This window comes from Oncorhynchus gorbuscha, linkage group LG17 (genome assembly GCF_021184085.1).
Source record: "Oncorhynchus gorbuscha isolate QuinsamMale2020 ecotype Even-year linkage group LG17, OgorEven_v1.0, whole genome shotgun sequence".
Taxonomy (NCBI): Eukaryota; Metazoa; Chordata; class Actinopteri; order Salmoniformes; family Salmonidae; genus Oncorhynchus; species Oncorhynchus gorbuscha.
The window spans coordinates 22,682,199-22,701,338 of NC_060189.1; the positions used below are offsets into that span (position 1 = coordinate 22,682,199).

Here is a 19,140-nt window from a genome sequence, read left to right on the forward strand (position 1 = left end):
AAAGTCCACTCACTAAAGACACAGGTTGGCTTCGCTTCTGTGGTTGATTGGTGACATCTAGTGTCTCTGAAGAAAACTGCAGTTTCCTGGGTTCACTATAAGTCACTTTGTTATTACATTCCAGGAGGACATATAATATATATATGCCATTTTTAGCAGACGTTTTTATCCAAAGCGACTTACAGTCATGTGTGCATACATTCTACGTATGGGTGGTCCCGGGGATCGAACCCACTACCCTGGCGTTACAAGCGCCATGCTCTACCAACTGAGCTACAGAAGGACCACATGGTGAGGTGACTACAGTTGCAGACTTCTCTCTCTCTCTCTCTCTCTCTCTCTCTCTCTCTCTCTCTCTCTCTCTCTCTCTCTCTCTCTCTCTCTCTCTCTCTCTCTCTCTCTCTCTCTCTCTCTCTCTCTCTCTCTCTCTCTCTCTCTCTCTCTCTCTCTCTCTCTCTCTCTCTCTCTCTCTCTCTCTCTCTCTCTCTCTCTCTCTCTCTCTCTCTCTCTCTCTCTCTCTCTCTCTCTCTCTCTCTCTCTCTCTCTCTCTCTCTCTCTCTCTCTCTCTCTCTCTCTCTCTCTCTCTCTCTCTCTCTCTCTCTCTGAAGGGGAGAGCTGATCGGTCAAACAAACCCCAGCGCTGAAACCAGTAGGAACTATATGTAGTGAACTGCTTCGCACAAGGAGATGAACTTACATGTACTTTCTCCACCTCCTCTTTGCATTCTCTCTTCAGCTGTAACAGGGCAGCCTGGTGCTCTGTGAGGGAAAAGAGCACAGACACTGTAGGACACCATAATGTAATACATATTTCTACACAAATACAATTCAACAGCGTAAGACCATCTCAAATGTCTCGCTAGTTTGAAGGATTATTTTAATGCCTGACAGAGATGACACTTTCAAAAGTCATCAAATTTACTGGCCATTCATGAGATCATTTACTCTGTGATCGTACATTAACCAGTAAAATAGTGACATGCACACAAGATGAACCTATCATTGCAGGGGTAACTAATATGGCAGTAAAAAATCATCCTCTCCTCTTCCATATTACACTAGGCTGATGTTGAGAGACAAAAGAGACATGCCTTTGTCTCGACGGACCACTTGAAGAACAATAAAGGACATTAATCTATTTTTTAAGACAACAGTAACATCTGACAACAGTTACTGTAGGGTGGATCACTTACAGCTATGCCAGTAAAAGCGCCTATTTAGGAAACTAAACCAACCTGTTTTTAATGTCCTTGCTGGTACCGTGAAAGATATTGAATTTTCAAAGACTGCTTTATTTATGTTGCCTCGTTATCCCACAGTAAACTATAGTAATATATAGTTTATAAGGCCAACATACACTGAGAGTGAAAAACATTAAGAACACCTTCCTAATATTGAGTTGCAACCCTCCTTTTGCCCTCAGAACAGCCGCAGTTCGTCAGGGCATGGACTTTACAAGATGTCGAAAGCGTTCCACAGGGATGCTGGCCCATGTTGACCCGAGTGCTTCCCACAGTTGTGTCAAGTTGACTGAATGTCCTTTGGGTGGTGGACCATTCTTGATACACATGGGAGACAGTTGAGTGTGAAAAACCCAGCAGAGTTGCAGTTCTTGACACAAACCGGTGCGCCTGGCACCTACTGCCATAAAACTTTCAAAGGCACTTCAATTTATAATATTTGAATGTTTTGTACACTCAGTGTATGTGAGAATAAGAATGTCTTCGACAACCACATCAAAATAGTTTTTTTTTCCATCTAATTGTGCAGTGAGCTATATAAAGAGATTCTGGCAGTATGAACAAGTTAGCACACTCAGCAATAAAGCTATTTGCACTAAGCAATCTGTTGTAGATGGGATATCACAGTATGGTTGTTTGGTGTTTTAAAGTATGTAAGTGTAGCCATGGTTTTAGAATAAGAAATATATATTTTATACTGAAGAATATTTATAAATGCAACATGTAAAGTGTTGGTCCCATGTTTCATGAGCTGAAAGAAAAGATCCCAGAAATGTTCCATACTCACAAAAATATTATTTAGTAAAAAAAAAGAAAAGAAATGTGTTTACATCACTGTTAGTGAGCATGTCTCCTTGCCCAGGTAATCCATCCACCAGACAGGTGTGGCATATCAAGAAGATGATTAAACAACATGATCATTACACAGGTGCACCTTCCGCTGGGGACAATAAAGGCCCACTCTAAAATGTGCAGTTTTGTCACACAACACAATGCCACAGATGTCTGAAGTTTTGAGGGAGTGTGCAAAATTGGAATGCTGACTTGCAGGAATGTCCACCGGAGCCGTTGCCAGAGAATGTAATCTTCATTTCTCTACCAACGTCGCTTTAGAGAATTTGGCAGTACGTCCAACCGGCCTTACAAGCGCAGGCCAACACCAGCCCAGGACGTCCACATCCGGCTTCTTCGCCTGCACGATCGTCTGAGACCAGCCACCCGGACAGTTGATGAAACTGTGGGATTGCACAAACGAAGAGTTTCTGCACAAACTGTCAGCAAGCGTCTCAGGGACGCTCATCTGCGTGCTTGTCGTCCTCACCATGGTTTCGTAACTGACTTCAGTGGGCAAATGCTCGCCTTCGAAGACCACTGGCACGCTGGAGAAGTGTGCTCATTATGGATGAATCCCGGTTTCAACTGTACCGGGTAGACGGCAGACAGTGTGCATGGCTTTGTGTTGGCGAGCGGTTTACTGATGTCAATGTTGTGAACAGAGTGCCCCATGGTGGCGGAGGGGTTATGGTATGGGCAGGCAGAAGCTACAGACAATGAACACAATTGCATTTTATCGATGGCAATTTGAATGCACAGAGATATCGTGACGAGATCCTGAGGCCCATTGTTGTGCCATTCATCTGCTGTCATTCCCTCATGTTTCAGCATCATAATGCATGACCCAATGTCACAAAGATCTGTACAGAATTCCTGGAAGATGAAAATGTCCCAGTTTTTCCATGGCCTGCATACTCACTAGACATGTCATCCATTGAGCATGTTAGGCATGCTCTGAACTCTATGAGAAGGAAATGTCTCGTGCTGCATGAGGAAAATGGTGGTCACACTAGATACTGACTAGTTTTCTGATCCACACTCCTACTTAAAAAATAAATAAAGATATCTGTATTCCCAGTTATGTGAAATCCATAAATTAGGGTTTAATGAATTTATTTCAAATGACCGATTTCCTTATATGAACTGTAACTCAGTAAAATCTTTGAATTTGTTTAACGTTGCGTTTATATTTTTGTTCAGTATATAATCAGAAACATGTCATGTGTATCTGAGACTTTTATTATGACATTGCAATATATATGTTATGTTGGGACTTCTGAAAATACCCTTCCCAGACTCACCAGCACGTGAGGAGGAATTCACATGAGAGATGATGTGTGACAGATAAGTGAAGATGTAACCTGTTGTGCCCCTGAAGTTTGTGTTACTGCTACTTGGAATGATTCAACTATAGAAAATAACTTGATGGTAACTATGTATCATCAGGCCCTTAGGGGTAAACAATAGATAGTTAAGTAAAATAATTAGGGTTACACAAGCAATTTCTACAAACCAACAATGCTGTTTCAAGGCTAAAATTCAGAGAGTGAAAGCACAAGAGTTAATGGTAATGGTGTGTGTGTGTGTGGGTACGTGCCTACAGTATATGGATGTGCACACACACACACACACACACACACACACACACACACACACACACACACACACACACACACACACACACACACACACACACACACACACACACACACACACACACACACACACACACACACACACACACACACACACACACACACACACACACACACACACACACACACACACACACGTAAACATGTTTTCCTCAACCTTCCAAACTCCATGAGATGGCCTGATATAGCTGCCACATAGCTCTGCTCCAGTACAGCAGGTCTTCTGCAACCAACACATTAAGTTAAATGAACTTCTCCCTGTAATGTTATTAGATCAGCCTATTTAGAGTCCTCTGTGCCTTTACCCTATTTGTGTGAGTATTCTTCTTCAAAGAGAGACAGGCTGAGAGAATGGCAGGCTGCCCACCCCCAGCCTATCCCCAAACTACCTCCCAAAGCTCCACTATACTGTGTGATTCTACCAGACGTCTCAACAGACAGCAGCATTACTGTGGAGGGAAGGTTTCAGTGCGTTCCTGCTTTAAATGGATTTAAGGGTTATCTTACACTCTGTCACTGTGATTAGCTGGCTCTGTAGATACCAGCAGGGCTGCACTACATGTTTGTGTCACCTCTCAATTAGACTAAATAGACTGATTCTGTAAGGAGAGCGTCTGCCCTGGATAAACCAGGGTGGAGGCACTCAGTTTATTGTTGTTAAGACTATCTTGTCTTGTGAGAATTAGTTAAGGCAGACAACAGCATACATGCATTTCTTAACAGTACATTCATTGCATGATACTTTACACGCAGTGTTGAGTAAGTGGAGAGCTCCAGGATGGCGCAGGTCCTTACCCGCCTCGGTGTACCTGAGCCCCACCTTCTCCTCCTCATCCTTGGGCTTGGGCGGGGGCCAGATGGCCTGGAGCCGCCCGGGGGTCCGGTCCTCACTGTCTGTAGGGGAGGTGACCTCAGACTGGGAGGAAAGACAGCAGATCATTACTCAATTAACACAGAACATACAGACTTACAGAACAGTTGGTGCCCAGGATAAGAGTATCTGCAATCTGACTGGAAGGTCAACATGTGATAAGACATGAGAACATCTCAAATCAAGATCATGACCAAAACTAATACCCTTACTGTCCTGTCTGTCCTGCCTGCCTTGCAGGTCACAACAAAACACAACATACACTTCAAATGTCTCTACATTCCTACATTTCAAAACCTTGATGATCTGAGAACAAGCAAACAAGGTACAGAAGGAATAAACCTTTGAGTTCGACACAAACAGTACATACTTTAGACTCCGCTGGACCTTTTTGCTCACTGCTGGGAGACTTGGAGGTTCTCTCAAAGATGGATTTCAGCAGGTCCTTCTCACTTTTATTTTTTTTCTTGACAGCCTCTAAATCCACAGGATCCGCTGTATCCCTTTTAGCAGGTTTGGAGCTGAAGAGACTCTTAAAAGTGTTTAATGTTGTGTCTGAGGCTTTCCTGTTGTCTGCTGGTGGGGTGGTGGGGATCAGCTCTGGACCCTTGTCTGTCGCCCCCTCCTCCCCTCTCTCAGGCTCCCTGTCTCTGAGCTCTAGCAGTGGGTCCGGCTTGTCCTCGGCCTTGGTCCCGTCAAGGTTGAGCAGCTGGCTGAGCTGCCCCAGGAGATTACTCTTGGTCTCAGCCACATGTTTGGGCTCAGGACGTTTCTTGGGGGTGCGGCTACTGGAGGTGATCTGCTCAGGGAAGTTATTGGCTTTGTTGACGGTCTTCTTCAGGCTCAGAAGGGCCAGGTCAGCGTCTCTCTGTTTGATCTCAGACACTGTCTCCCTCTCCTCCCCCACAGCCCCTTTCCTCAGAACCCGCAGTCCACTGAACAGGGCAGGCAGCTGGAAGGAGGGGGCATGGGAGGAGACTGTGGCACTGGAGGGGGAGGCAGAGGGTGAGTCTGTGTCGGACCTCCTTTTGACAGTCATGTCGCCTTGGCCCCTGGGTGAGACAGAGACAGGAGTGGCACTTGGCTGGCTGTCAGTTGGGGACTCTCCAGGAACACGCGACATGGCCAGACCAGTCCTTAAAATACCTTTTCTCACTTCAGTGTCAGGCTGCTTCTCCAGGCTAGGAGAAGATGTCTCTGCTGCTTCAGGTGGCTTTGACTCAGAAAGGGTGGAGGGGGAGTCCAGGCAGTGGACATGATCTTTATGCTCCTCAGTTCCAGTGTTTTCACCAAAAATCTCCTTCCTCTGTCCAGAATCTTGGCCCTCTGGCTGTCCTGACTGCAAGGCAGTGTCGTCTGCTGCTTCCTCTGATGTCTGGGGTTCAGAGGTGAGAGACAAGTTAAGAAGTGAAGCCACTGCAGATTTGTCTCCAGCACACATGTCAGTAAGGCCCAATACCTCCTGGCTGGTGCTGAAGCCTTTGGCTACTTTGTGGTGATGATAGCTGGACCCCTTGGCACCCATGGCGGCTGCATCCACACCCACGTCCACAGGCCTGGGATCAGTGTAGAGGTCGGTGCTGCAGCCGTCTCCAGGCACTTGTGTTTTGGAGACAGAGGAGAGCAGTCCAAGGTCTGTCCCACTGTTTGATATGCCCATAAACCTCGCAGAATACAGAACAGAGGTGTCTTTGAGGGATCCCTCCACAAGACTATGTGGCTTAAACACAGGCAGCTTTAAGTCTGTCTCAATGGCACCTCTCACTGGGCCAACGGGTGGCAGCTGACCCTTGTTGTCATCGAACACTGCCACTGTCCACTGGTCAACATCAGGTGGGAAGGACATTCCAGGGGCGTCAGGCTTGTCCGATTGGCTGAGGCTGCTGATCCCCTCCTCATCTTCCATCTCTGTGTCGCTACAGATCTCCACCATTGTAACCTGGACCAGACCTGGGTCGGCCGTGGAAACAGACACCTGGCCGGCGTTAGGAGAGGTCACAAAGCTACTGGACTCATTCTTCCATGATTCAATCCTGTCCTCTCTTTTATGAAGTACCACACTCATACCCCTCACGTCACTGATAACATCCAGGGTACTTTGATCACTGACCCCTGTGAGATCGTTCTCTTCATCAGACAGGGTCCTGAATGCCGTCAGCACCGCAGTCTCCCCCGCTAGCCTCTGAGGCTCAGTCATTTCCCCACGTGTAAACATAGTGGATATCTTATTGCGGAACAAATTGGATTGCTGCTTCCCCTGAACCTCAGACCTATTACTTACACTGTCCATTTTCACAGAGCCCTTAAATGCACTGTAGCATGTACTTCGGGCAGTGAACTCTGGGTCGGCAGGTAGCCTAGCGTTAAGAGCGTCGGGCCAGTAACCAAAAGGTTGGTTCGATTCCCTGAGCCAACTTGGTGAAAAATCTGTTGATTTGCCCCTTGAGCAAGGTATTTAACCCTAATTTCTCCTGTAAGTGGCTCTGGATAATAGTGTCTACCAAATGACTAAAATGTCGTCAGCCAGCCAGGTAGAAAGGCTACCCCAGTACAGTCTGTCCATTCAGTGTCACTAAAGGATCATCTCTACACCTCCAGCTGTCTAACCTGCCAAACTGTGTCCACTTCTACTGGTTCCAATGAACAAAAGGCCTTTGTGAGGACAAATCCCCTAGCTCTTCTTACCCTCTCCAGGAGGGCTCTAGCTATAACCCCTGCTATCCTGTAATCCCGGTAGGCAACACAAAACCTTGCTATGCTGTGAATAGACAACTTTCTTCAATCACAAACAGCCTCTACTCTACATTTTCCAGAGTTCCAGAACTTCCAGTTTTGTAGAGCAGATTTCCAATGACGTGCCCGGTCAAGTCAAACTGTTCAGAGGCAGGAAGCATGTCCCGGAATAATCTCCCTGGGAATCCAGGAGAAACAAATTATCACTTTCTCAGGAAAACAACGGAACAAGTTATTTGAATTTGGCCCGGAAGGTTCCAATACTCCTCTCCTACTATATGTGTAGATACAGAGACCTGAGTCAGAGCTACTGTCCGAGTTTCTCTCCTGGCATGGTTCTTTCCCCTCTCTTCCTGTGTGTATATGTGTACAGAAGATCTCTGTGTTCCTGAGAAAAGCCTCCAGGTTGGAAAAGAATGCGGCACACTGGTCTATCCAGTCTGGCCCCGCCTCCCCCCGCCCTGACTGGGAGGGAACTGTGGCAGCAGGCAGCACAGGTGTCCGGTTACTGCTTCTTACTTCCGCAAAATGGCAACCATGGGTAGCTGGAGCTCTCTGTTGATTAGCGCTGTGCTCTCTGAGTGAAGTGTAAGAGTGGGGCTGCTAGCTAGTTAGCTAGCTAATCTCCTGATGGTCAGGTGGACCGCAGGGGAGATCCAGCCCTGTGTTACTCTGCTCTTTGCTCTCTGTACTATTACAGCATAGGGCTTAAGCTGTAGTGATTAGTCAGTCTGCTGCTGCTGCCCAGCCCTGACCAGCCCTGACCAACACTGCAATCTTGTGCCGTCAGTAGCTCCGCTAACGTCAAGTGGCTAATGCTGCTACAGTTTGGTGAGAGGAAAATAGGTATTGATTCCCTCATCTCAGAGTGTGAATATCGTTAGATAAGATTAGTCTTGACACTAAATCATAAACTGCAAACATACATATCATCACACAAGTTTTCTAGTACAGTGAGTGTATATTGAGTGTACACAGACAAGCAACACTACAATATGTATAGTCTACAAAACCTGCTGCTTCAAAGAGGTACGATGGGTTCAACAATCTATCGAGCACCAAGAAACTTTTATTTGAACACAATGTGCACTACCACTTGACAGATTTTAGTACAAAACAGAGCACAGAGGCCTGAAAAGTACTTGGTGAAATTAGGGTTGCTTGGTCATTTAACTTTCAGAGGGTGCTCAAAGCCCTACTAAGGCCATAGTTAGCGGCCAATGTTCACTGCTCAATGTATTCCTTCAGACATAGGAATATTAAGAATTACCAATGGTTGTCAATGTGATTTAGAGCCCCATACCAAACCAGGCATGCAGTTTGTGTTCAAAGACAAAAACATGCCATTAAAAACAAAGCTCTGTAAACATTAATAATATATTAGATAATCATATTTATAATGTATTAGAAAATACTATTATTGTACTTAAAACATTATTTCTGATCTTCTGGGGTTTAAAACAAATCCACAGATAGTCAGTCAGGGGCTGTCAAGCCTGGAGTGAGGCCCATTATGTCATCAAATCAAAAGAATTGGTGTTTAATTTACTAAGTGTAAATCCATCAGCTCGCCGCATAGCCAGGCCTCAGCACAACTTACCCTGTCTTGAAGGGCTGAGAGGAGCTGCGTAACAGTGACAGTAAGGAGGTTCTTCTTTAAATCTCCCACTGACTACAACTACTGTTTTTAGGACAGTATCGAATCACAATACATATAGAATCGTGAGAATCATAATTCATATCGTATCAGGAGTTTCATGAAAATATCGCATCATGAGGTCGCTGGCAATTCCCAGCCCTAACCACAACTACTGTACAATGGTTGAAAAGCAGTATATCAATCAAGTAACAAGTGACTTGCAAAACAAGTCACCCCAATGGATGCCATGACTACAATGCCAGTGTAGGCCACACCACACATGAGTATGTGGGCATCTTCATGTTGAGACAGTCTACCACTAGTCTAGAGGTAAAACAAGAGACAGGTTACTTTTGTTATGATATGCTACAACAAAGATCAGGGAGTGCCTTTTGATTAAACTATGCTATGTCACTCTAACTGACACACAGCCACACCCAAACCACACAATAATCTACCCTTCAAATCTAGTCAAATGGCATGATGGAATCTTGACAGACAGACACAGGAATTGTTAAGTTGTTACAATTTACAGTTCATTTGGAAAGTACTCAGACCCCTTGACTTTTTCAAAAAAATATATATTACAGACTTATTCTAAAATTGATTAAATCATTTTTTCCCTCATCAATCTACACGCAATACCCCATAATGACAAATCGAAAATAGGTTTTAGAAATTCTTGCAAATGTATAAAAAAACAAAAACAGAAATACCTTATTTACATAAGTATACAAACCCTTTGCTATGAGACTCAAAATTGAGCTCCGGTGCATCTTGTTTCCATTGATCATCCTTGAGATGTTTCTACAACCAATTCTATTGATTGGACAAGATTTGGAAAGGCATACATCTGTCTATATAAGGTCCCACAGTTGACAGTGGATGTCAGAGCAAAAACCAAGCCATGAGGTCTTACGAATTGTCCTTAGAGCTCCGAGACAGGATTGTGTTGAGGCACAGGTCTGATGAAGGGTACCAAAACATTTCTGCTGCATTGAAGGTCCCCAAGAACACAGTGGCCTCCATCATTTTAAAATGGAAGAAGTTTGGAACCACCAAAACTCTTCCTAAAGCTGGCCGTGGCCAATCTGAGCAATCGGGGGAGAAGGGCATTGGTCAGGGAGGTGACAAAGAACCCAATGGTCACTCTGAGTGAGCTTCCAGAAGGAAGCATCCCACCTTTATCAGGCCTTTGAGAAACAGACGCCTCACAAGTCCTTCACTGGCAGCTTCATTAAATAGTACCCTGAAACACCAGTCTCAACGTCAACAGTGAAGAGGCAACTCCGGGATGCTGGCCTCCTAGGCAGAGTTCCTCTGTCCAGTGTGTGTTCTTTTGCCAATCTTAATCTTTTTTTTATATTGACCAGTCTGAGATATGGCTTTTTCTTTGCAACTCTGCCTAGAAGGCCAGCATCCTGGAGACACCTCTTCACTGTTCACGTTGAGACTAATGTTTTGCGGGTACTATTTAATAAAGCTGCCAGTTGAGCACTTGTGAGACGTATGTTTCTCAAACGAGACACTCCAATGTACTTGTCCTCTTGCTCAGTTGTGCACCGGGGCCTTCCACTCCTCTTTCTATTCTGGTTAGAGACAGTTTGCGCTGTTCTCATACAGCATTGTATGAGATCTTCAGTTTCTTGGCAATTTCTCGCATGGAATAGCCTTCATTTCTCAGAACAAGAACAGGCTGACGAGTTTCTGGCCATTTTGAGCCTGTAATCGAACCCAGATACTCAACTAAATCAAATCAAATGTATTTGTCACATGCGCCGAATACAACACCTTACAGTGAAATACTTACTTACAGGCTCTAACCAATAGTGCAAAAAAGGTGAACAATAAGTAAGTTAGGTGAACAATAAGTAAGTAAATAAATAAAACAACAGTAAAAAGACAGGCTATATACAGTAGCGAAGCTATAACAGTAGCGAGGCTACATACAGACACCGGTTAGTCAGACTGTTTGAGGTAGTATGTACATGTAGATATGGTTAAAGTGACTATGCATATATGATGAACAGAGAGTAACAGTAGCGTAAAAGAGGGGTTGGCGGGTGTTGGGACACAATGCAGATAGCCTGGTTAGACAATGTGCGGGAGTACTTGTTGGTCGGCTCAATTGAGGTAGTATGTACATGAATGTATAGTTAAAGTGACTATGCATGTATGATAAACAGAGGGTAGCAGCAGCAGAAACAGAGGGTTTGGGGGACACACACACACACAATGCAAATAGTCCGGGTAGCACTCCGGTACCGCTTGCCATGCGGTAGTAGAGAGAACAGTCTATGACCTGGGGGGCTGGGGTCATTGACAGTTTTAGGGCTTTCCTCTGACACCGCCTGGTGTAGAGGGCCTGGATTACATTTACATTTAAGTCATTTAGCAGACGCTCTTATCCAGAGCGACTTACAAATTGGTGCATTCACCTTATGACATCCAGTGGGACAGTCACTTAACAATAGTGCATCTAAAACTTAGGGGGGGGTGGGGTGAGAGGGATTACTTAACCTATCCTAGGTATTCCTTAAAGAGGTGGGGTTTCAGGTGTCTCCGGAAGGTGGCAGGCAGCTTAGCCCCAGTGATGTACTGGGCCATACGCATTACCCTCTGTGGTGCCTTGCGGTCAGAGGCCGAGCAATTGCCGTACCAGGCAGTGGTGCAACCCGTCAGGATGCTCTCGATGTTGCAGCTGTAGAACTTTTTGAGGATCTCAGGACTCATGCCAAATATTTTTAGTTTCACGAGGGGGAATAGGCTTTGTTGTGCCCTCTTCACGACTGTCTTGGTGTGTTTGGACCAATCTAGTTTGTTGTTGATGTGGACACCGAAGAACTTGAAGCTCTCAACCTGCTCCACTATAGCCCCGTCGGTGAGAATGGGGGCGTGCTCAGTCCTCCTTTTCCTGGAGTCCACAATCATCTCCTTAGTCTTGGTTACGTTGAGGGATAGGTTGTTATTCTGGCACCACACAGCCAGGTCTCTGACCTCCTCCCTATAGGCTGTCTCGTCGTTGTCTGTGATCAGGCCTACCACTGTTGTGTCGTCTGCAAACTTAATGATGGTGTTGGAGTCGTGCCTGGCCATGCAGTCGTGGGTGAACAAGGAATACAGGAGGGGACTGAGCATGCACCCCTGTGGAGCTCCAGTGTTGAGGATCAGCGTGGCAGATGTGTTGCTACCTACCCTCACCACCTGGGGGCGGCCCATCAGGAAGTCCAGGATCCAGTTGCGGAGGGAGTTGTTCAGTCCCAGGATCCTTAGCTTATTGATGAGCTTTGAGGGTATTATGGTGTTGAATGCTGAGCTCTAGTCAATGAATAGCATTCTCACATAAGTGTTCCCAGGTGGGAAAGGGCATTCTCACACATTTGTCCAGGTGGGAAAGTGCAGTGTGGAGTGCAATAGAGATTACATCATCTGTGGATATGTTTAGGCGGTATGCAAATTGGAGTGGGTCTATGGTTTCTGGGATAATGGTGTTGATGTGAGCCATTACCAACCTTTCAAAGCACTTCATGTCTATGGACGTGAGTGCTACGGGTCTGTAGTCATTTAGGCAGGTTGACTTTGTGTACTTGGGCACAGGGACTATGGTGGTCTGCTTGAAACATGTTGGTATTACAGACTCAATCAGGGACATGTTGAAAATGTCAGTGAAGACACCAGCCAGTTGGTCAGCACATGCCCGGAGCATACATCCTGGTAATCCATCTGGCTCCGCAGCCTTGTGTATGTTGACCTGTTTAAAGGTCTTACTCACGTCGGCTACAGGGAGCTTGATCACACAGTCATCCGGAACAGCTGATGCTCTCATGCATGCCTCAGTGTTGCTTGCCTCGAAGCGAGCTTAGAAGTGATTTAGCTCACCTGGTAGGCTCGTGTCACTGGGCAGCTCGCAGCTGTGCTGTAATAGTTTGCAAGCCCTGCTACATTAAGACGTTTTCTTCTTTCATAAGACGTTTTCTTTCAAAAATAAGGACATTTCTAAGTGACCCCAAACTTTTGAACAGTAGTGTATAAGTGTATTAAAGTAGTAAAAAGTTTAGTATTTGATCCCATATTCCTAGCACGCAAAGATTACATCAAGCTTGTGACTCTACAAACTTGTTCGATCCATTTGCTGTTTGTTTTGGTTGTGTTTTAGATCATTTTGTGCCCAATAGAAATTAATGGTAAATAATGTATTGTGTAATTTGGAGTCACTTTTATTGTAAATAAAATAGTATATGTTTGTAAACACTTCTACATTAATGTGGATGCTACAATGATTACGGAGAGTCCTGAATGAATCTTGAATAATGATGAGTGAGAAAGTTGCAGATTCACAAATATTATACCCCCCCTCCAAAATGCTATCCTCCCCTGTTATTGTAATGGTGAGAGGTGAGTATGTCTTGTGGGTATGATATTTGGATGTCTATAACTTTCTCACTCATCATTATTCACAATTCATTGCAGGAATCGTTTACAGCTTGAAGATTCTTTTTGAGTGGACAGCTTGATGACAATCAGTCAATATTTAGGTCACTCAGAAAATATACTTAGGTATCTGTTGATATCAAATACATTATCAAGCATTTCACACATATAGTCCAAAAATTGACTTTTAGCGGTCGGGAGTCTACAGCAACTTACTATGAGAATAGGCTTTAGATGAGGCAGGTGAATCTGTAGCTATATTACATCAACATCATCTGACACTAACCTAACAGCCACTAACAAATGGCTGATGTTTGGATGGATGATTGGCTTCAGTAGTGAAAACACCTAGAGACACACTGCACCTAAGGGGTTAGTACAGTAGCTAGAGTCAGTCCTGGGCTCTGAACCACCAAGGACCACAGCACCACATCCCAGATCTCTTAATGTTAACGCAACTGGCAGTAATCATGATCAGGTGGTTTAGCGCTTCAGTAGATTGGAGTACTCGCTGGCCTGGAGCCCTGCGGGAACAGCACTGTCATGCTACACTGCTCAGAATGCGGATACGTAATGGAGGATGACTAATGCTATTGTGTAGTAACCTTGATACAGTATCAATTAGAGCCAGAGGTGTTCCTGACCATGTGACCCACCTGACCAGGAAAAACTCTAGGGCCTAGTTACACCTTGGCCAGTTCTTTCCTGGTTAGGTCGCATAACCCTAAGTATGACCTATTGCTGTTAGCTAAATGTGTGGGTGCAGCAGCTCTCACCGTGCACTCCAGTTGAGGGTAGTAGGGGGTATCTCCGATGATGTCATCCTCTGGGGGCGTGATCCTGAGGAAGTCCAGGTGATTGGGACGGGAGACACGGTTCAGGGAGTCCTGGGTCTGGGAGATGGCATCATCACCGTCCAGCATCCAGATATCGGCCTCCTCTACACACACACACACACACACACACACACACACACACACACACACACACACACACACACACACACACACACACACACACACACACACACACACACACACACACACACACACACACACACACACACACACACACACACACACACACACACACACACACACACACACACACACACACACACACACACACACACACACACATGTGCACATGTAAACACACAATAAAGAGTTGTTATGAATTGTAATAACAGGTGTATTAGGATAGACTGAAACACACACTCTGTTAGGGAGGGATTTTACAGAGCAACAGAGCCAGCATGTATCCTGAATGGATCAAGTGGGGGGAGGTAGAAAGCAGGCATCGTAGCTTTTAAAAATCAAAGACACAGATTAAGCACATCTCTGCTGCAGGGTACAGATGTGTTTTATATACTGCACATAGCTAGACTTGCTTCAGCCTGAGGACCACCAACTGCCCTCTGATCTGATAAAGAACAGTGCCCTATAAAACAAATGCCACTATAACCAATATGGATTTCTGTACATGAGTCAATGCATTGGCCATCACAGCACTGTAACAGAGTACATTACCTACAGAATGGTAATATGCTCTTATCTAAAACAATTGGCTAAAGAAACCAGACCAACAGCGTGTTTATGTTTGTTTTCACTCACTGTAACACATCTATTCTGTTGTCAGGGATTGGAGAGTAGAGCATCCGACATCTAGCCCACTCAGAGAGAGACTAAACCTGACTAAATCTAACTAGATCACTATGTACTGGCTAAACTATGGTGAAACAGAGCTGCAAGAACAGGGCTGATGTGAGTAGAGTCTTTCATCCATACCCTATTCCTAATCCCAGATAATCCTCAAACACCTCCACTCCCTTCAGCCTACAGGGAAGGATGGATTCAGATTCATTTGGACTTTGTGATTCATAGCTCAGAGACAACCTCATCCATAGTCCATCACCTCTCCAGCCTATGATCACAAATAATGTCTAGGTGTTGGCTATTATAGTGCGCTTCCCAAAAACATAACACAACAGTGCATCTCACAAAATAATACTGTCACATCCACATTGACACATCCACATATGCACACGTGGTACTCTCACACACAGCGAAAATACTTCCTGCATTCTTCACCTTGGGAGTGAACATTTCACTTTTAGTCTACACCTGTTGTTTACAAAGCATGTGATGAGTACAATTTGATTTGAGAAGCGCTGAAGAACGATAAAGACAGAGAGGTGGGGGAGAAAGAGAGATAGAGAAACAGCTCACAATGAACACACTGATGCTCAACAACCTCAATTCGGGGTTTTCTCATGCTGTAATACAACACCTTCCCACGAGGGTCACACTGCTATCACTTCAACCTGTTGTTTAGATAAAGAATACGGTTAAACTGAGAGGTACAGTGGTTTGCGAAAGTATTCAACTCCCTTGGCATTTGTCCTATTTTGTTGCCTTACAACCTGGAATTAAAATGGATTTTGGGGGGGTTGTATCATTTGATTTACACAACATGCCCACCACTTTGAAGATGCAAAATATGTTTTATTGTTAAACAAATCAAATCAAATTTTATTTGTTTACATACACATGGTTAGCAGATGTTAGTGTGAGTGTAGCGAAATGCTTGTGCTTCTAGTTCCGACAATGCAGTAATAACCAACAAGTAATTTAGCTAACAATTCCAAAACTACTATCTTATAGATGTCAGGACCCGGTTACAAACACGGGTCTCCGGAGTGAGAAACAGTCACTTAACCAACTGAGCCACGAATAGTCAGCAGAACCCAGAAGATGAGGCAGACACAGCAGTACTTGAGACGGTGTATTTAATTAAGTAAAAAGTGAAGTTCTTCAGGAAAACATGTAAATCCACAACCTCAAAAGGAATTCCACAAGAACAAAGGTAATCCTCCAAGACAAAAAAAGGTAAATCCACAAGGTGGAAGGTAAAGCACAAAAAGCCTCAAAAGATACTCAAAAACAAACAAACAAGAACAAAAAACAGAATTCCACAAGAGAGTCCACCGGGATCAACAAGAGTTCACAGAGTACTAGGGCTGGGTGCTAACATACAAACACAGAGCAAAGAACTGAGGAAAACAAAGGGTTTAAATACAATTAGGTGAAACGAGGCACAGGTGCAAATAATAATGGGGATCAAGGGAAAACAAAAGGCACAATGGGGGCATCTAGTGACCAAAAACCGGAACAACCCTGGCCAAATCCTGACAGAACCCCCCCCCCCCTAGGAACGGCTCCTGACGTTCCTACCAGCTCTCTCAGGGTGGAGGGCCCTGAACTGACGAATGAGGTCAGGGTCCAGTATGTCTTTGGCAGGAACCCAGGAGCGCTCCTCGGGACCGTAGCCTTCCCAGTCCACCAGATACTGCCAGGACCGCTGCACCCGACGGGAATCCAGTATCCGATGGACGGTATAAGCCGGCTGGCCTCCAATGACACGAGGCGGAGGGGGAGGTCTGTCTGCCGGGACAAGGGGAGAAAAAACAACAGGTTTTAATAAGGAAATGTGAAACGTGGGATTAATCTTAAGGGATCTGGGTAAGTGTAGGCGATAAGAAACTGGGTTAACTCTCCTGGCAACCTTAAAGGGACCAATGTATTTTTGGGACAGCTTGCGAGACTCCACCCGTAGTGGTAAGTCTCTTGTGGAGAGCCAGACTCTCTGGCCGGGGCGCAGGGTAGGCCCGGGACAGCGACGTCTGTTGGCTTGTTGTTGGTACCTCTGTGAGGAATGCATAAGATTAAGACGGGTCTTCCTCCACATAAGCCGACAGCGTCTGACGAACTTCAAGGCTGAAGGCACTCTGACTTCTGCCTCCTGGTCCGGGAACAATGGAGGGGCATAGCCAAACTGACACCCGTGCGGGGACATACCAGTGGAGGAGGAGCGCAAGGTGTTGTGCGCGTATTCGGCCCAAACAATGAAGGACGACCATGTGGACATGTTGTTACAAGTCATACATCGGTGGGTGGTTTCCAGCTCTTGATTCATCCTCTCTGTTTGGCCGTTGGACTCCGGATGGTACCCTGAAGATAGACTGGCAGAAGCCCCCATGAGTTGGCAGAAGGCCTTCCAAAACCTAGAGGCGAACTGGGGACCTCTGTCAGAAACCATATCTTGAGGAATGCCGAAGACTCGGAACACATGATTAATTACCAACTCAGCCGTTTCCTTGGCAGAAGGTAACTTAGTCAGAGGGACGAACCTGGCCGCCTTTGAAAACCTGTCAATTATGACTAGGATAGTAGTATTGCCATGGGATGGAGGAAGGCCAGTAATAAAGTCCAACGAGATATGGGACCAGGGTCTGTGGGGAACAGGTAAAGGGTGAAGGAGTCCTTGCGGGCGGAGGTGAGAAGATTTGCCCTGGCAGCACACGGGGCAGGCATTGACGAAAGTGGCAACGTCTTCTCTTATGGTAGGCCACCAGAACTTACGCTGGATGAACTCCAAGGTGCGACCTACGCCCGGGTGACAGGTGAGGCGAGAGGAGTGCCCCCACAGAAGGACCTGAGTCCTCACTGCCTTGGGGACAAACAACCGATTGGCAGGACCTCCAGTAGGCGTGTTGAAAGCGGTCTTCCACTCGTCACCAGGTCTGATCCGCACAAGATGGTATGCGTTCCGCAGATCAAGCTTAGTGAAAACAACTGCTTCCTGGAGCAGCTCGAAGGCTGTGGCCATAAGGGGTAGCGGGTAACGGTTACGGACGGTTATGGCATTGAGTCCCTGGTAGTCGATGCAAGGACGTAATCCACCGTCTTTCTTGGCCACAAAGAAAAACCCTGCTCCCGCCGGGGAGGTGGATGGACGCATGAGGCCTGCTTCCAGAGCGTCCTTGATGTAGGTATCCATAGCAACTCGTTCGGGTGGAGATAGGGAAAAGATCCGACCCCTGGGGGGGCAAGTGCCCGGAAACAGTTCGATGGGGCAATCATAAGGTCTATGGGGTGGTAGCATGGTGGCCCTCTGTTTGCTAAATACCAGTTTGAGGTCATGGTAACACTCAGGAACTCGGGTCAGGTCGATGGATTCTAAAGACTCGGGAGTAGAACTCGGGGAATTCGGGAAAATACAAGTAGCTTGGCACGTAGGACCCCACTGCTTGATAGTGCCCACAGACCAGTCGATGTGAGGGTTATGGCTGTGAAGCCAGGGGTATCCAAGGACGAGAGGGAACTCGGAACAGGAGATCAAGTGAAAGTTCATCAATTCCTGGTGTTGTGAAACTGAAAGTCGCAAGGAGGTAGTGACATGAGTGACAAGTCCAGATCCCAAAGGGCTTCCATCCAATGTAGTAACCCTCATGGGGTCACTTAGAGGTTCAGAGGGAACGCCGTTCTCCTTCGCCCAGACACCATCCATGAAGTTACCTGCGGCTCCAGAGTCTACCAAGGCTTGAAGGTGAAGCTTGTGGTTGTCCCAGGAAAGGGTGACTGGAATGAGCAGACGGGAGTTGGACGGATGGGAGGAGGTTATGTTTCCCGTTACAGTTCCCCCCCGGTCTGTACGGGACAGAGCGTTTCCCTGGAGCCCGGGACACGTGGAACGGAAATGGCCCGGTTTGCCGCAATATAGACAGCGTCGCTCCCCTCATCCGGCGGTCTCTCTCAGCCTGGGAGATGCGTCCAATCTGCATGGGTTCCGGTGGAGCCAGCGAGGATAAAGGTGGGGACTCGGAGCTGGGACTGATAGGGGCTAGAGGTCTACGGTTGAGTTCTCTCTCTCTCAGACGCTGGTCAATGCGTGAGG

The 19,140-nt window shown here is 46.1% G+C and overlaps 1 protein-coding gene across 1 annotated transcript in view; it reads right to left on the reverse strand.

Annotated features, from left to right (window-relative positions):
- Window positions 1–7,717, reverse strand: part of LOC124001280 (formin-like) — a 64,163-nt gene extending 56,446 nt beyond the window's left edge. The window contains 3 exon segments of the mRNA XM_046307940.1: window positions 698–759; window positions 4,526–4,646; window positions 4,972–7,717. Of these exon segments, the coding sequence (XP_046163896.1) occupies window positions 698–759; window positions 4,526–4,646; window positions 4,972–6,891 (2,103 nt within the window). The 5' untranslated portion in view covers window positions 6,892–7,717.
- Between the last annotated feature and the right edge of the window lie 11,423 nt (window positions 7,718–19,140).